The 19,609-nt window shown below is 46.3% G+C and overlaps 1 protein-coding gene across 1 annotated transcript in view; it reads right to left on the bottom strand.

Annotated features, from left to right (window-relative positions):
* Positions 1-16,524, bottom strand: part of adamts14 (ADAM metallopeptidase with thrombospondin type 1 motif, 14) — a 54,761-nt gene extending 38,237 nt beyond the window's left edge. Inside the window, exons 1-2 of the mRNA XM_029248818.1 lie at positions 16,366-16,524; positions 15,326-15,705 (exon numbers count right to left, since the gene is read on the bottom strand). Of these exons, the coding sequence (XP_029104651.1) occupies positions 15,326-15,705; positions 16,366-16,444 (459 nt within the window). The 5' untranslated portion in view covers positions 16,445-16,524. The remainder of the gene's footprint in view (positions 1-15,325; positions 15,706-16,365) is intronic.
* Positions 16,525-19,609: the final 3,085 nt, after the last annotated feature.

Raw genomic sequence — 19,609 nt, 5'->3', positions numbered from 1 at the left:
CAAAAAACCCTTAAAGAATGACTTTTCTGCCCGAGTGCTAACAAGCCCTTACAAGCTGTTATGCACTTTTTTTACACTTCCCTCCACTTCCAACCACAGGTTTTTGAATAGAACGACCGCCTCTATTTCTTTGCAATATATTTGAGCTAAAAAAGGAAGGACATGCCAACCAGCGAAACCATTTCCTCTGAGTTACGCAGAAGCCCTCCGCGCCTGTTTCGGAGAGGGTGCTCTTTCACAAACAAGTTCCCGATATAGAGAAGCAACAAGAACATCTGTGACGGTTCAGAAAGCACCGACCGTAGCGAATAGCAGTCCGACAGCAGCCGCCTGGAGCGGCGCAGACACTCGAAAATGTGGGTCGCGGGTTAGAGAAGAGGGTTGCGCTCTGCTGCTGTTGCCTTGAGCAAAGGCTGCCATCACTGTTGTTCTGGTAAAATTCCACTGGTGTAAGTGGGGTAAAGGCTGCAAAGCTGAGCATTACAGGCCTTTACAAACAGACTACCCACTAAAAGCCTCTTCGCTGGATTCCAAGGCTGTTAATACACTTGGGGAGGATGATATGAAGAATGCATAGCTTACCCATAAAGAACATCATGGGGCCAGTACTGTAAGTCCACTTAAAAATCCTAACCCTAACTGTGTCCGGAGCTGTAGGTATTAATTTATGAGTGGTTAGTTCAGCAGGGATGGCTGGTACCCTAGTGGTGAGAGCTACTGCCTTGGGATCCAAAGGTCATGGGTTTGATCCCCCCTCTGGCTTTAATGCCCTTGAGCAAGGTACTTACCCTAAACTGCTCCAGTTAAATTACCCAGCTGTGTAAAAGGGTGAATAATTGTAACTTTAAAACTCTAAGTTGCTTTGGAGAAAAGTGTCAGGTAAATGTAGCATCATGGCGCCGAACCAAAGAGTCCCTCTGTTGGCAGCACCATGTGAACACATACCTAATAAATGTTGATAAACACATGATTTGTTCTTGATGACGCTACAGAATGGACGTTGACTATTCTTAGATGGTATAGGTATACGTATGATTTCTTACAGCAGGTCACGACATAAACGTGATTTAAGTGGAAACGAGCTAGGCAATAGCTGCCATGTACTGTCTAGTCACGTTTGAAGTGCTTTACCTGCTTGGCAGCTCCACTGAGAGCCCGAAGCTCAAGAAGTTCATCATGTTCGATCACACTTGCAGTTTAAACAGAAGGCGTCACATCCATGGAGAAAAGCAGTTGCTGTATGACTGATCAGTCACTGCCTCAATGAGTACCGTACAATTAAGGTACTTGAGTATGTATTCAAAATGATGGATGGATTTATGGGTAACAAGCTGCCTGATGGAAATGTTTTCCTTTTCACGTTCCCTTCGGCGCTGCCGCCACCATCCCTTTGGGGTCTTTCAGAAGGGTCTGATCTAGGATGCCCATTACCTTCGACAGACAGGTACGCAGAGAGGAGCACTGGCAGACGAGCAAGTTTTCGAGATGACAAGGTCAATGGCAAGAAGATGTACCCACCTCAACGGCACTTTCAGCAAAAGTTGGGTGAGCTGCCATAGCAATGGACCGGGAAGAATTATGCAGCCATGAAGAATGCTGTGGAACTCATTATGATTTCATTATCCCAACACCCAGGGGGGATTTCAGGCCAATAATGTGCTTGAGAATTGTGAAAATATGTGACAGCCATACAGAGCGCAGCCGTGACATCCTGGGCAACACGTTTTAACGGTAGCCAAGGTGCGAAGGACATGAGCTCAAAGGGTACGCAGTCCTCCAAGAGCCCAGATACAGCCAGGAAATGGTACTTACTGCAAATTGTAACAGCAAAATATCCAACTTTATGCATTAGAGTAATAGGTTCACAGCTCTGCGGTGCTGATTATTACACCAATAATGATCACCAAAGTCATTTAGACAGATTGTTTTGACATCATTCAAAGGAAAATATTATCAGAGATATACTGCCAAAATAGCAGCAAGGAAACCTCTTCAACCTCTTCTACTGTATGTGATTACTTTTACTGTCATTCCGATGTTCTTCTTCAAATGTAACGGCCCAGACTGGTGTGATCAGGTAACTGTACCTGTTGCATTTTCAATGCCTCAAACCTCAAACATTAAAGATGTCGTCGAAATTTAACTTTATGAGATCCTCATTAAATTATACTGGGTTCTCAAATGGCCAAGAACAGCCAAGTTTCTCCTATTTAAATCTTGCTTTGGTCATAGAAATGCCCATTCTGCGTACAAAATAATAATGGCCATTCATGCACACTAATTCAAAACAAAATATATGCGAGCACAGCATATTAAGACATATTAACATAATCATTTTGCAACAGCTGCAGTTCTGTAAAAAAAAATCGTTTTGGTGAAGTGCGTCTGATTGCAATCGTATAACGAATGCATAAATAGAAGCTTCAAAACTCATGTTCTGAAATAAGTGAGAGGGGCACAGCGGCACAGTGGGTTGGACCGGGTCCTCCTCTTTGGTGGCTCTGGGGTTCAAGTCCTGCTTGGGGTGCCTTGCGGTGGGCTGGCGTCCTGTCCTGGGTGTGTCCCCTCCCCCTCCGGCCTTACGCCCTGAGTTGCCGGGTAGGCTCCGGTTCCCCGCGACCCCGTATGGGACAACCGGTTCAGATTGTGTGTGTGTGAGAAAGAAGTGATTCTTACACTATGGAATAACTCAGAGGTTTGTATCTGTTGCCTGGACTTTTATAGTGAACCTCATAGTTTCACAAAAATGACGAGCAATATAAATAAATAAAGGGGCGATGCCATCAGCGGCTGTGATCATACAGTATGTGGGTAATAGAAGCGGTAAAAACAGCTCCCTGAGTCGCATAAGAGTGTATTTATAGTGCACTGAGAGCAATGCTGGGCCTGACCGTCCAAAGTCTTTCATGCAAAACGTTCCCTTGTCGTGTTGTACAAGAAAAGACAACTCTCCAGATAAACAAGATAAATAAATTGGATTCCCGTGACCCTTAGTGAGAAAACTGCACTCATTGCACATCTCACACAAAAGCAGTTTATTTTCATTTAGTCGCCTGAGGATCGAGCCCAAGCTTCAATATGAAGGGCTCATCACATATATCACCTGAGTAGCAACTACAGCAGAGGTGACACAGTAATTGAACGGTTTAGCACGAGGACGGCTGGTACCCTAGTGGTTAGAACTGCTGCATTTGAACGAACAGGTTCGATCCCCACCTCCCGGCTGTAGTACCCTTGAGCAAGGTACCTAACCTAAATTGCTCCAGTAAAAATACCCAGCTCCATTTACATATTTAGCTGATGCTTTTCTCCAGAGAAACTTACAGTGTTGAGGTTACAATTACTTACCCATTTATACAGCAGGGTAATCTTACGGGAGCAATTTAGGGTAAGGACCTTGCTCAAGGGTACTACAGCCGGAGGTGGTGACCGAACTTGCGACCTTTGGATCCAAAGACAGTAGCTCTAACCACTACGCTACCAGCTGTACAAACAGCTAAAAAATTGTAAGCTCGTAACTGTAATAACTGTAACTTTAACAGTGTCAGTTGCTGTGGAGAGAAGTGTCAGCTAAATGAATAAATGTACATTTAAAATGTAAAAATTACTCTCTGGCCACCAGGGTAGGAAACGCTCACGAGCTTAAACAGGAAGTGCTTGTGTTGGGTCAGCGTAGGAGAGCTGGATTGCGCCAGAGGGAGGAGAAGGTCGTAGCCCTTGGGGAAGATCGATCTCTCAGAAGGTTCACTCCTGTCTCACCTACTGTATTCCTTCACTCTTCCGGCGTTACGGCTCTTTCCCCACCTCCGGGGCAAATCTCTTCTCACACAAGCGATGGGAATTCGTAGTGGGATCCTTGGGGTAGCCACAGACCACACGCACACGGACATTAACCAGTAAACCTGGAGCAGAGCTTCCTTTTAAAAAAATCCGTGGATTCAATTTCTGTTTTCAAATACAGGTAGATGCCGTTTGGTCGAACGATTCACTGAACTTATGGCACATTTCAGTGTGTGACATGTACCTTCAAAATGCTCGTAGTAATAATCAAAATTGTGAAGTCTAAGGTGTCGGCGTAATTTTGGACGATATTGTGGAAGGGCGTTGAACCCCTGCTACTAAATAAATATATCGCAGCTGTTATGGGTGTGGGCTAAGGGATGGAACAGAAATACTAGCAGCAGGACAATCCTGCTGAGAATGACTGACGTGTACGATGACAATGTTCATCTCGCAGAAAGTTCTGCCCCAGAGTTTGCTAGTACAGAGCTTTTGTCATTCCAAACACTGCATTTTGCGGCAGGTGGCGTGAAAACGTCATCTGAACAGAGACCCGGAATTTGCCACATCTATAGTTACATCTAGACTGCATCGTCTTTGGGATTAAAGTTTGAAATGAGAAGGTGACACAGTCTGGGACTGTTTTGCTTCGCTCAAAAGGCACCACGGAATTGACCAATAGATCCCAAGGAGATACCGAGCGAAGCTCACAATAGCAAATCTCCCTCTGCACTTTCCGAGACACATAAAGTGGAAGAGACTCCATGAATATGATTATCATTTCTTGGAAAAAAAGGAAAAAAAACACCTATCTGTATTCATTATGGTGAATGAAATTACATGAATGCCTTGAGATTTATGTCGTGGGGTGTAACACAGGCCTCCGACCTGACAGTGCTCCGCGACGGCGGTGCTGAGCGAATCTCAGGGTAAAAACATTATTTTATGATGGAACTCAAAGCAAAGCTATTTGTCTCACTGCAAAAATTCTGACATAAATTCCAACATGTTTTCCATCGCCCTTAATAACACTGTCGTCAAAAGACAATGGAAAGGGTTTAAAACTGCAATGCATAAAAGTTTAAAATGTATCATGCATTCAGTGGCAGCATTCTAAGAAAACAGATTTATTTTGAGTGTCACCTATATTGCCAACTGTTGATGCTGTTTCAGGTTCTTTTCACCTTTTCTCAATGCCATAAACTCAGAATTCCTTCATATACTGTATATAAAGGGCGCATTTGTATTGGAAGGTCACCGTACTGCTGAAAAGCCAAAGCTGACGACCACGCTTATGTCACACAGCACCTGGGAAGTGAGAGAGGACGTGGCTTCGATCCCCTCTCAGTCTGTGTGGAGTTTGCATGTCCTCCCCATGTCTCCGTGGGTTTCCTCCGGGTGCTCTGGTTTCCTCCCACACTCCGAAGACATGCTGTTCACCCATAATGTGTGAGTGACAGAGAGAGTGTGTGTTCCACTGATGTATGGATGAGTGACCCAGTGTAAGTAGTGTGAATAAGGTGTGTGGGCTGATAACACCACATAGAGTTTGTTGGAAGTCGCTTTGGACAGAAGTGTCTGATAAATAAATAAATGTAAATGACCCAAGCAATTTCACAGAAATGACTTTAAGAAAGCTCAGGAAGTCAGTGAAGAAGTCACGGTCCCACACCTGACTGATGGCTGAAAGTGTACATTACAAAGACATCTGGGCGGTGGAACGTGTGCGGTGCAAGAATCACAGGATCAATGGGGTAGAACATGATTTAAGGGATGAGCGCTGCTGACTCAGCAGGGCGACAGAGTGAAATAATACTGTGAGACAGGTCTTCGGAGCTGGGGATTAGTGGCTGAGACGCTCTCATCAGTTTCCACCTCCTGCAGTGGCGTCCCAGAAATGGCGCACATAGCTCAGGATTAGCGTGTGGATTAAACAGTACAAATGATGCACTCTGATGAGCGCTCCAATAACCAGAGCGACAAATGAACATGGTAAGAGCTTTGTGTGTTTTGCCCCCGGGGGGTCCGTGTATCAACGTGTCTTTCCATGAGCAACATTTTGGGCTGTTTAGGCGAAAAGTCATCGAATGGAAAGTGTGCTTAGAGGTAGAAAAAAGCTGAAATTTTCATAGAAAGTCTCATCTTTGGTGGAAAATTATCTGTAATATGTCATACTAGGTAATGTGCTAACTGTAAGGTGATAACTACTCTGTAATGTATTATGCGTCATATGTTATCTATAATGTTATCTGCGATATGCTAAATGTAACATGCAAAGAAGGGGCATGGTGGTGCAGTGGGTTTGGCCAGGGCCTGCTCTGTGGTGGGTCTAGGGTTCGAGTCCTGCTTGGGGTGCCTGTGGTGGACTGGGCTCCCATCAGGGGTGTGTCCCCTCCCCCTTGTGCCCCGTGTTGCCGGGTTAGGCTGCGGCTAGCTACGAGCCCACTTGGAATAAGCGGTTTTTGACAGCGTGTGTGTAATATAAGTGCAAAATCTCATCTGTAATATAGTATCTCTAATATCTAACAGGTCACATGGGGACAGCTGGTAGTGTAGTGGTTAGAGCTGCTGCTGTTGGACCCGCAGGTTTGAATCCCACCTCTGGCTTTCGTACTCTTGAGCAAGGTACTTAGCCTAAATTACAGCAGTAAAAATTACCCAGCTGTAAAATTGTAAGTAACTTGCCATAGCGAGTTGCTCTGGAGAAAAGTTGCATGAGTAAATGTAATGCTGACTGAAATATGTTAGCTGTGACATGCTAATTATGATCTGTAATATGTTAACTGCTGAAGAGACACAACGGAAGACACAGGTGGCATGGAGACTATAAGAGGACTGTAGCTGTGGTGCCGCTGAACATTGTAAGTAATGAGCATTTGTTAAGATGCAACAGATGGCTTGTTTGTCTTTGTTGAAGAAGTACGTTAGTATGCAGAGCGAGCGGCCTTTGCGTGCCAAGTAGGAACACCGATCAGTGAAAACATCTGCGATGCATAGTTTGTATCCAAGAACAAGCAAATCTCTTGACTTGCTGTATGATGGGACCCGAAGCCTCGTCTCGTAGTGCTGCTACCACGCTGCGGTGTACATTACTGTGGAAAGGCGACTAGGCCATTCCTCAAGCGAGTGATTTTGTGAACCTGCACACTGATGGATGCACATTTTGTGTGAAAGTATGCTGACCTTGTTCTACTTTCGCCCATTACTCCTGCTAGAGCCTCATTTATGGACAGGAGCCTTCAAGCCTTCAAGCAACTGTTCAGTCGCACTGAAATCAAGACTTTGAGCGAACGACCGAAGGACGTTGACTTTCTTACTCTCACCTACACTCAAGATGAGAAAGCAATGACTTTTCCCCCCGATAGGAGATGTTCACGAGAAGGACGCTCAACGAATGACCAGATCTTTGAAATTGCTGGTGGGAAATGGGGTCAGTAGGAACTCTCCACCAAAATCGTTTTTATCTCGGTCCACTTTGTCTCAGTGCTAATTTTCTCCTTCTCTCGGTCAATAGAACAGACATGGACAGAAAGCCACGGAGCTCCAGCGACTGGGTGACAGTGTGGGACTGCGGGGCTGTACACTGCACGCCCTTCACCTGTAGCGTGTAACGGAGTACGTTCGGCCCCATTTTACGCTTCACGTGTTTTTCCAAGCCCTTGGCTGAGCTCAGATATTACTGACCAAGAGCAGGCCCTCACTGTGACCCCCCCGAGGTCACTTATTGTCAGCTGGTTAAGCCACGGTGGAAGCTGAGCGGATGGAGAACGTCGTCATGGGGGCTGGCAGTAGGGCACCACTGCTGCTGATGACGGGAAACCTTCCGGTCCACGTTTGCTATAGAAGAAAGTTCGCAATCGGACACACGACCGTTACCCCTTACGAGTTCTGGACGCGAACATTCTAAGCCAGTGGTCCTCCTTCATTAAAGCCATATTTCTGAGGTTGAGCTGTGCCATATCGGCGAAGTCCCGGGTAATGAACCGTATTAAAACTTCCAAAAGATCCTTATTAGTACGTACCGGTAAAACATCGCCTCGTTCCGGTGAAACCCTTCACTCAGCAGACGATACGTTAAAAACGCACGTCTTTAATACATTTTGAGCGCCTTCGAATTTGTCGATAACACGTGCGACATGTGGTGACCAAAGGGCCGTTCGTCTTCCGCATACTGTACATGACGCACATTCGCAATGTGCCATACTCACGTTTTCGTTTTTTTAAACGTCTCCAGCTACAGCTTTTCTTCTTTATTTTATCCTCTCATCTAGACATCAGGTACTTGTTAAAGGTAACTGCCATATTTAGCATTTCAAAGAAAACTGATATTTCCTTTGTTTGCTGTAATTTTGGCCCTTGTATTACTTGTGCCCAGTTCCCTCAACAAGTTGCCATTGGGTACAAATAACATTGTTAGAAATATAAATGGGCATTTTTGAATCGCTTTCTCATGACAGGTTTCTACAAATGCAACTGCAGATGAATGTTTTAAAAGCAGTTTCCAATAAGAGGGAGTTTATCTTTCTTGCAAGGGTTAAGCGCGGCCCGATAGAGCCATGGACTGAGTCCTCGGGACCCTTCAGCAAGGATCATCACCACTAACGCCAAGGGTTCAAGAAGACACAACACACACAACCTGCCGCCCTACATGTTTCACACTGTTTACAAGGAGCTGGTAGTGTAGTGGTTAGAGCTACTCCCTTTAGACTCCACACCACGTATTCAAATCCTACCCCTAGAAAGAGTACCCTTGAGCAAGGCACTAACCCTAAATTGTTCTACTATATTTATGCAGCTGTATAAATGGGTAGTTCAAGTTATTTTTGACTTTCAAACTGTACATTTCTCTAATAAATAGATAATGCGTAATATATCCACATGGCCACGGTGATTTAAACTACCACACATGTGCACATCCCGGTGTTTTAGAAGGCACTTTTTGGTCATCGCTCACACAGCATTCACAATCATTACTGAACCACAGGGACCAGTAAGGGTTGAGGGTTAAGGGTTCACCTTTGACCTGAGGACACTTCCTACACCCTACCCCTCACCTGCCCCCACCTTCAGGTTCATGAATGGCCCTTTATCATCATAACCTGGCCTGGGCTACATATCTGAGATGAGCTTCCAGAGCCATCCAGACTAGCGGGAATAACGTCCTGCCTGGGCAATGATGTCATGCGTCATTCCACTCAAAATACTATGTCCTTTATCAAGGGCACCAGTGTAGAGTCGGCCAGGTCAGGTCGACTCAGCTAAAGCAGCGTTGCGTTATATCCCGTCTGCCCTTCGAAACTGCATTCGCAACAGGAAATGTCCATGCCCATGAACTGAGGAACTCGATCTCCACTCCAAGAATAATTCTCAGAATAGCTACCATGTAGCACACATATATACACAAATGTAATTTTCCCACCAGTCCAGTAACTAAAACTTTATATGGTGTTTTGTTTAGAGGGAGGTACGGCAGTGCAGTCAGACATGGGTTTGAATCTAGTTTAGTCTTCACGGCATTCGCACGCTCTCCACATTTCCTCCTGGGTGCTCCTGTTTCCTCCCACACTCCAAAGACGTGTGTGTGAATAAGTCCGTCTGTCTGTCTGTCTGTCTGTCTCTGTGTGTGTGTGTGTGTGTGTGTGTGTGTGTGTGTTTGTGTGTGTTCCCCGTGCTGGACTGGTGTCCTGTTCAGATTGTACCCTTATGCCCTATAGTTCTGGGATAGGCTCTGGACCACCTTGACCCTGCAACAACATAAACAGTTAATGTTATTGAATGAATGAGATCACTTTCCCTCAAAACTTTTTACACATTTTGGCAGCTTTATACCACCTAGGGATGCAACAGTAGAGCCGGCAATATGATTCACACCAGCAACATTCATCCTGCATAATATTCGCAGTATCTGTCTCTACCTCACTACTGACTCCGCCCAACTACTTGTCCAGGCCATGGTGACTTCCCGTCTGGACTACTGCAACTCTCTCCTGTGTGGCCTTCCTGCTAATGCCATCAAACCTCTGCAGCTTCTACAGAATGCTGCTGCACGAGTTGTGTTTGATTTGCCAAAGCGCTCCCATGTATCTCCTCTACTCATCTCTCTGCACTGGCTTCCTATAGCTGCCCAAATCAAATTCAAAACCCTGGTTACTGTGTACAATTGCATCAGTAGAACTGCTCCCGGCTATTTACAGGACTTAGTCAACTGCTACACCTCAGCCAGGCCCCTTCGCTCATCTACTTCTGCTCGCTTGGTGGTCCCGCGCACGGAAGGCAAAGCTCGGAGGTTCTCGATTCTGGGTCCGCTGTGGTGGGATGACCTTCCCCTGTCACTCAGAACTGCGGAACCTCTGTTTTCAAGAAGGGTCTGAAAACCCACCTTTCCCAGATCCACTTCGCCCAAGATCTCTCCAGCTCATCTACGGTGTAACTGTTCAGGCATTGTAACTCCAGAAGCATCCCCAGATACAACCTTTATTCCGCAGTTACTCTGGTATTGTACTGCTCATTTGTGCATCTTATAATATTTCATTTAAAAAAAAAATGGTGTGGGTATCGGGATTTGTCTATCCTGTCTCTTATGCACCTACTCGAACGATGAACCTCTGTGCAGCAAGCGGTAGGTAACAAACTAGGTTTGCTTGCGTCACATGTCTGCAGCTATGTCTCCTTTTTTCAATGTAATGTACTTTCAATTGTACTTTTGCTGAGATGTACGTCACTTTGGACAAAAGCGTCTGCTAGATGAATAAATGTAAATGTAAATGCAAAAGTCCATACCCTTCAGTACTAAGCTGCCCCCTGCCCTTCAATGCCTTTACGTGACTTAACTGTGATGCTACATAATAGACACAATTTATTTAATGATTTCATCCTACAGCTAAAGCAGCCCAAGCCTGCAATGCACAACTCTTAAGTTTGCTCTGTACATCATGAAACCCTGGTCAACAAACACATGTCATATTGATGTTGGTGTAACTCAGACATCAAGTCACACCGTAGAAGATGAACTTCTTTGATAGAGGGGAAGGCTTCATTCAGTCTTCGTGCCCACTGACTCCAGGACAGACTCTGAACCACTGTGACCCTAAGCAGGACCAGCATTTAAAATACTTATTCATTCAGTCAATGCTTTTCTCCAAAGCAACTTAGATTGTCAAGGTATTTATAATTACCCATTTATACAGCTAGGTAATTTTACAGTAAGTACCTTGCTAAAGGGTACTACAGCCAGAGATAGGAATCAAACCTGCAACCTTTGGGTCCAAAAGCCACAGCCCTACCAGCTGTCCCACTATTGCAAGTGAGTGGCCTTATTAAAAGTAAGTAGGGTGACTACAAATTAATTGTTCAAATCCCACACAACTAATTGCATCCTGGCATGAAGGGATTTGCTTTTAAAAATGATAACACGCTGAATTCTGCATAAGTAGGTAAATATTTTCATAACGTACCTGCTTTATTTTACGATGGCCAATCTGGGGTATTCCGAGTTCATGGCTTTCATCATAAGAAGTAGATGCTCAATCTACCCGCTACAACACCTCTTGTGCCCGGTTTCCATTCTTACCATTTCACACACACACTATAAGGTTCTCTCTGAACACACAACAGAGTGTCACTAGTTGGTCATCAGCAGTTTGCCCTAAATGCGCTCAGACATGCGGTAATTTTCGCCCATACTCTGCTGAAATGTGTCATTGAGTCAGTCATGGAAAACCACCTCCAACACCATGCGATTTACAAGAGGAAGCGATGATGAATGAAAAATTCCTCATGGGCAAAATCTATATCCACCCCTGTACTCATTCATTTGCTGCAGCACAGTAACAAACAGTAAACACGTTACACTGATTCTGGGTTGGAAAGATTCCTATGGTCAATAAATCCACATCATGAGGGAGATTCACAGCACCGCGCATTTCTGAGCGCAATAACAATAATCCTTTGGCTGCTTATATAGTTTCAGTTCATTCGAAACACCCTTCACATTTATTGAGTAAAAGGATGCAGGAAAATCTTTTCGGAATATACAGTCGGGGTGAAAGAAGCCCGAGCCTGGCGACGCCCACCCTGCGAGATGGCCTTGTAACACGGCAAGAAGACCCAGGTGCAGCCAACTGTTCAGTGGATGTAAAGCGCAGACTGGGAGGTGACAGAAGAGACAGGAAGGTGTGATCCGGCAGTTCTGGTGGCTTTAGATTCATTCATGTTTGTGTTGCTGGTTCTCCTTTGCTATTATTACACTCTTGCACCGGTGTTGTACTCACGGTTACTATATTTGGTTTAAATACAGGACGCGAAAGTATGTGGTCACACCCTGCCATGAGACAATCGCGTATAGGTGGATGCCGGACTGAAGGTACCGACGAGAAGCGATGGAGCACTGCTGTGTCACGGGGTCACTGAAGGGACACGTTGACATTGTGGACCTCCAATGTCCTAATATTACAGAATAACCATGATTTACAGTACCAGGGAACAGTTTGAGTGAAACAGCTGCGGAGGGTGGACTGGACACAAATGGAAACAAAGGCTGTGGACAGCTGGGAGTGTGGTGGTCACAGGTGCTGTCTTTGGACCCAAAGGCTGTAGGTTTGAATCCCACCTCCAGCTGCAGTACCCCTGAGCAAGGTACTTACCCTGAATTGCTCCAGTAAAATTCCCCACATGGATAAATTGTTGTAGGTAATCTGATGTCGTAAGTCACTTTGGAGAAAAGCATCAGATAAATAAGTATGAATGTAAGTAACCCACTTGTGTCCTACATCTATGAGAGCCACGTCCATGTGGGACATCCCTAGTTTTGTACTACAAAAGGGCAGGTAGGTCTAGTGTTCAGGTCTCTGCTGGGAACAAGCGAGAAATGATAACAATTGACTGATCTAAAGTGATTCTTGACATGAGTTCACTGTCAATAGTCATTTATATTTATTTATCAGACACTTTTCTCCAACGCAACTTCTAATGAACTCTGTGTAGCATTACCAGCCCACACATCTTATTCACCATGGTGACTTACACTGCTAGATACACTACTTACACTGGGTCACTCATCCATACATCAGTGAAACACACTCTCTCTGCATGTCACTCACACACTGGGGGAATCTGAACAGCATGTGGGAGGAAACCAGAGCACCCGAAGGAAACCACGGAGACACAGGGAGAACATGCAAACTCCACACAGACTGAGTGGGGATCAAACCCACATGCTCTCGCACCACCCAGGCGCTGTGAGATGACAGCGCTACTCGTTGTGCCACGGTGCTTCCGTTTGAGTGTGTCACCTTCCCACGTGGGACAGACGTTTCCCAAAAAACAGAGCGCACTGCATCGGTTTCCACAAAGCGTGGCTGCTCACCAGCATGAGATGCACGAAAAAATACACGCGTTTCACTTGCCGCAAGCCTGTCACAGCATGTCGAGCCGCTGATCTGTGCGTTACCTTATGAACCTGGACATGCCCAGAAATATCAGTTGCGTTGATACAGAGTCCCATTCATGCAGCTCCCTTCAACATCTGTCTTCCATGGAAACTGGTATCGCCTGAGCGCAAACCGATGGGTCAGTAACCCTGACACGACGGTCAGACCCCGTCACATTAATCACCCGGGCACATTTTTAAAAACGACCATTTGTAAACACTGGTAAAAGGGCCTGCAGCTGTTTTAAAAACAACAATCTCTTTGGCCCGTGGAAAAGGAACAAAACGGCACTTGTCCAGCCAAAATGAAAAGGCCACTTTATGCCCTTTAAACTGTGACACTAAACATCCTGCAAGGCACACAGAATAGTATTGTGTTTATTCTGCTCGCTCTGATTACCTGAGAGACTTTTCAATGTCTCTTTCGTGAATGATTTCATTATGTACATCGCTAAAAACCACATGGTTTAAGTAAAGGGCGTCAAGAGCGAATCTCTTAAATATAGCTGAAAGAGTGGAGCAAAGTCACTGTTCCAGCGGAGAGAAATATTGCTATAAATATTACTATTCACACTTAAAATTTTAAACACTTTTTTTGATCACGTAAAATACATTTTTGCTTTATTGCATTGACAGGAAACAACTGCTGTTATGTTCTGGTACCCTGCTGAACACACACGTATGGCTCTGTATACAGCGGCGATATTTCACAATAAATAATTATGAGTGTGTATTGTGTGGTGCCTCATGGCCAAGAACATACATACAAACACTGGATTCAGCAGGCGAACGAGAATTCCAGGTGTTTTCTCTCCTTTCTCTGATCGTACAGCGAGAAGAAATAAACGAAACACGTATGAGTCGCTGGCTTTTAAAAGCGTTTGCTGTGACGGGCAACAAGGGGCACGAAGACAACCGTTTCTTCCAGGTGCTCGGAAGGAGCTGAAAAGGCCACGCACACGCAGAAGGTATTTTGATTACAACGGAATACTGCAGGGATGTGTGCGAAAGTGGTCAGATCGTCCGGTGGGCAGCTTTGTCAAGCACGCCGCCTTTGGGTGATGAGAAAGGACGCGTTCCGTGTTCTTCATCATCGCAACCAGCGGCGCACCTCTACTGACGCGCGCAGCCCTTTCGGTGATGTTTTGCAGGTGGAAAAAAATGAAATCCCACTACCTTGATGATGACGACATGTAGGCTGTCATGTTTTGGGAATGTTTTCATTTCCCTGTACATAAGAAGGCTTTGCCAATCTGACACATGGCGGACGTCCAGATGAATTCTGGAACGTCCTCCCCAATACTGGCTGCGTAGACTGATGGAGCCGAGAACCTCGGGATAATCAATCCGTTCATTGCCTTTGACTCCCAGTTAAAGCTGATGGCAGCTCTCAGGGGGTAAAAACATTATTACCTCACTGGCTGCCAGCCTGCATGATGTCTACTGACCCAACTGTGGGCAGTTCAGTCAGGAAAGGTCACATGGGGCAGCTGGTAGAGTAGTGCTTAGAGCTGCTGCCTTTGGACCCAAAGGTCTAAGTGTGGTACCCCTGAGCAAGGTGCTTACCCTAAATTGCCGCAATAAAATGACCCAACCGTATAAACGGGTAAATAACTGTAGGAATCTCAACGCGGTAAGGCGCTTTGAAGAGAAGCATCAGATAAATGATGCAATGAATGTGCATATTGTCGCTGGCAAGTCATTACAAGAAGGGCAAGCTCTGATGTCACTCTAATGAATGGAGTGATTATCGCAGGTAATTACTGCAGAAAAACTCTTTTGCAGACAGTTCTTCTGAGCTACCTGGTGAGAGCAGGTAGGGTTGGAGCTGCTGCCTTGCAATCTGACGGATTCCAGGAGAGGACTCACCCCTGTCGTAGTGCCCTCGTGTACAGCACTTACCCTGAAATGAGCCATTAGTAACACCCTGCTGTGCAAGGGCTTACACCACAGTAAAGTAGATCATCTAAGAGGGTAACTCACCTTGGACGAAGGTGTGACAAAACAAAGGGTGACGACATGATGTGAGGAAGAGCAGAAAGACACTGTTCGTGTTCCCAAGGCGATCGCCGTATTTCCATACCTTCGTCGGATCGACCGTGCGTTCGATCAACTTACCAGTCCGTCACAGTTGCTTAACGCCACTGAGGCGTCGGGCATGTGAGTCACATCCCCGGTGAAAACACAGTCACCATGAACGCGTTCCTTGGCCTTCTCCTCATAGTCCTCCTGCCATTCCACAAAAGCCCCCGGTGCGACGAGCCGTCCGTTGGCTCGGAGGCGCAAGTGCAACTCCTTCCCAAAAACGGTCACGTTGAAAAACAGTTGCTGAGCGGCCGGGGTGAAAGAAAGGGTCCCGGGGGGCCTCCCGGGGGCGCTGCGGGCGACCCGTCTGTGTCCGGGGGCCGAGGAGACCACGTGTGAAACGTACCGGCCCCGGGAGTCTGTACTGAATGGCACGATAAGACCATATTCACTTAACTGTCCAGAGAGATAGGCTGATGGAACAAACATTGGAGTAAGAAACACAGTCACTGGGGAAGAGCAACATCAGAGTACAATCAGAGTACAATCAGAGTACAGTCAAGTACAAAACACACACGTGGAGCACATGTAAATGTAGGTACGGTACCACACGTAAAGTAGCTCAAGTATTTTACACGCATCATGCCAATATATGCGAAACATTATTTATTATACAGTATATACACACACATATATATATATCGTATGAGATAGAGATCAATATAGATACACAGCATGATGGACACAAAAGTGAAGAGCTCAGATTTTTACACCAACTTTTCAAACACGGTATATCACTGTACACTCTGTCTGGGGGTTGAATGATGGAAAGTTGTGTCCAGCCTGAGAAGCACCATGCAAACTGTTGTCAAAGGAAGGTTCTATATGCCACCGACATGCAGGTACCACAGTAAAATTGTACCCTGGTCTAAAAATGTTGCAAAAAAAAAAAAAAAAAAAAAGTTACGCACCGTGATTTCTATTCATTAACTTTTTTTTTAGTGCAACTATTTGTTTTTTTTCCTAACAGTAACTTTTCGACTTGGATCAAGAAGTGTCATTAAATGTCATTTAATTTTAAAAGTAAAGTGAAAAAACGAAACATACAAACAAAGTGAAAGAGTGGAACTTACCATGGGACAGCGCAGCGTGTCTGTTGTGCAGAAAGGCGAAGGAGAACAAGGTAAAGTGGAGTAAATGGACACAATCCATAGCGGGACTGAGAGATGGAGGAGCCGCCGTTCGGACCGGGACAAAGTTTCACTGCGCGGCGCGGCGCGGCGCACTGGAGCGGCTCGTGTCCCGGTTCGGCTCGGCTCGGCTCGGATCGGATCGGATCGGCTCTGCGGACACTGGTTCTGTACCCGTCCGTCCGGTTCTGTACCAGGTTCTGTACCCGGTTCTGTACCGGTGCCCCTACACGTCCCGACGCGCCATGTCGCGCTAGAAGCCGCAGCGCTTTTGGCCCCCGCGGAGCTCTGTGTACAGCGGGACAGACCGGTCCATTTAGTGCGGGTAAAAAAAGCGATGACGACGACGACACCCCCCCCCCCCCACCACACACACACACACACACACACACACACACACACACACACACACCAGACAGACACACACACACTGCCCCCCGCCACCGACCCCTCAATAATCACAGTCAGGGAAACTAAATCGGGAAAGGAAATAAAAAGAAAGGAAATGAAAGAAAGGGAAATAGAAAGAAATAAATTAAAGAAAAAAAAAGGAAAGGAAATAAAAAGAAGTAAATTAGAAAATAAAAGGAAAGAGACTCTTGGCTCCTGTGTCTTTGCTGGAAGAAGAAGAATGTGAATGAAGGTATAAAGTACTGTACTCACTACTTACTAGAGTAAGTCGTGTTCTCCAGAGCCAGGGGCGCTGATGGATGTGTGTGTGTGTGTGTGTGTGTGTGTGTCGCTCCTCACTCCACTACTCTGTATCACCTGCACTCACCTGTACACCAACCCTCCCTCATACTTGGAGAACTTTCTCCAAACTGTGTGCGGAAGCAGCTACTTTCCAACCTCCAGTCCGCCACACACATCCTATCATGTGTTAGAACTGAGAAAATAAATACTGTACCCCCAGTACCCCCACGTACCCCCTCTGTACCCCATCGGTACCTCCCTGTACCCCATTGTACCCCCCGTACCCCCTCTGTACCCTGTTTGTCCTCCCCCCAAGAAGAAAAAACCTTTTCTGTATGAAGCTAGAAGCATTATAATGGGACAGCTGGTGATGTAGCAGTTAGAGCTGCTGCCTTTGAAACCAAAGGTCACAGGTTCAAATCCCAGCTGTAGTACCCTTGAGCAAGGTACTTACCCTTAATTACTCCAGTGAAATTACCCAGCTGTATAAATGGTAAATCATTGTAAGTTTCTTTGGAGAAAAGTCCACTGGTGCACAGACTAACTGTATGTCATGTCATGTATCTCTGTCTGCTGGTGAAAAGAATTCTTGTTCGCTTTCAGTTTCTGTTCGGTTAACAGTGTAAATGCAGTTAACACAGTAATGTAAAAACAAATGTCCACAGTGTAATTCAAGGTACAGCAACGGTTCAGGAGCAGCACCCCCTGCTGGGAAGGTCCTGCAGACACACTTTTGGGGGAGAGGGAAGGCCGCCTCTGTCCGATTCAGCGACGAGTGGTGCTACAGCTAGGACGGGATTTGAACCTACAACCTTGGGGTCCAAAGGCAGCAATGCAAGCGATTACACCCCCCCACCATTGTGCACCAAAAACTTCTTCCATTTCATATATTTTGGACTCTCCCATCTTGAAGGTTTGTGTAAATAAAACAACTCCAGGTACTGAACACAAAACCTTGCTCTACGCTTCCACATTCCAGCTTTTGAAAAGTTTAAGTCTGATAAAAAGTTGTACATGGGGGGGCTGCATCTATATCCATCCATCCAATCGCAAAAAGCACTTGCTCCGAGCAGGGTCGCTGTGCGCCGGAGCCTATCCTGGAATCACTGGACAGGACGGCAGCCACTCGCAATCCAGGTTATGTACACTGATTTCCCTGCTGGGTGTGTAGCAGTACTGTAAATAACGCTGCAACCCGAGTCACTCATCGTCAGTCACATAAAACCACGAACTTCGCTACAGCGGACGCCTGACTTGTTCATTTGAGCATTAATGAAACGGCACGTTACGTGAGCCGAAGGGCAACGCACCACCTGCAGCCGCGTCCGTCCGCGTCGAACGTCGTCCCTCGTCTAATCAAGAGGAGTGTGAAACGCAGGCCCTCGGCGTCAAGTAACTGCTTTCCCACGCTTTCCTGCGAGATCTGTGTTATATTTACTGAGCAATTCCTGCCCTGTGGAAGAAAAAAGAAAGAAAGAAAAAAACAGCGGGGGCGTACATGTCTGTAATGATTCAGACATTTCTCGACTGGCGCGTAGTCCCACTCTCGGATCATTTAAAGCTGCCACACGCACTGTGGAAGCTGACCTTCAGCCGGGGTGGACGAGTTCACGCTCTGCGCACACGTGTCTCCCTTCCAGCTCAGGAGCTCGATGTTTTGCGCGCGGCGCAGAGGTGCGTCGGCCCCAAACGCAACCAGACACCTGGAGCAGAGCCCAAAGAATCTCAGTTGCCCCATGGATGACGGGTTGACCGTGAAACGTGAAGGCAGCGGCTTCGAGGACGACTGAAGCATTCCTTCGGCGGGGAGACGACCGCTTTTCCGCCGTCCACCGGAGAGACCACTTTGGCCGACCGCAACGAATGGGACCAAGACTAGTAATCAAAAGCGGTGTCCTGAGGAGCGTCAGCCGTTGCCCTCATCGCAGATGATGCTCAGGGCTTGTTCACCAGGTTCCTCGAGCTTCAGTTATAGCGCTTTTATACCGCTGCCCATCGAGGGGACCGGTCGTTTCGGTCGGCTCCCGACAGCAGTCTTCCGCTTGCTCGCCCATCGCCGAGAGAGACCCGCTGTGCCGCCGCCATCTGGTGCTTGTAACTCATTAATATTCTTGGGTTCCCTTCTTTCCATGTGGCCATGTAAGGCTCAGCTCACAAAATAATGTTCATTTACCATCATTTTCCATGAGAGGCATTTGCAGAAGGGAGTGTTAATGGCATTGATCTCCACAAAGGTAGGGGCTTCCAAAAGAAAGTTTGTCTAGACTGTGTTTTTTTTTTTTTTTTTTTTTTACTTTCTTCCCCTTCAAGTGGAGCTCTCGAATGTGTCTGCGGTTGGAGAAATTCTCAGGGCCTCCCGCTGTAATTGCCTCCATGCTTTCGCTGCAGTCCGTGTGCAGCAGGTGTGCTTTTATACGCTTTCCTCCCCAAGGGCTGCGAACGCAGTTGAGTGGAGCCCGAAGCATGATGTTAATAAGCACTGGAAACCAACCAC

Source organism: Scleropages formosus, chromosome 24 (genome assembly GCF_900964775.1).
Source record: "Scleropages formosus chromosome 24, fSclFor1.1, whole genome shotgun sequence".
NCBI classification, from domain to species: Eukaryota; Metazoa; Chordata; class Actinopteri; order Osteoglossiformes; family Osteoglossidae; genus Scleropages; species Scleropages formosus.
This window is presented reverse-complemented; position numbering and strand designations above follow the sequence as displayed.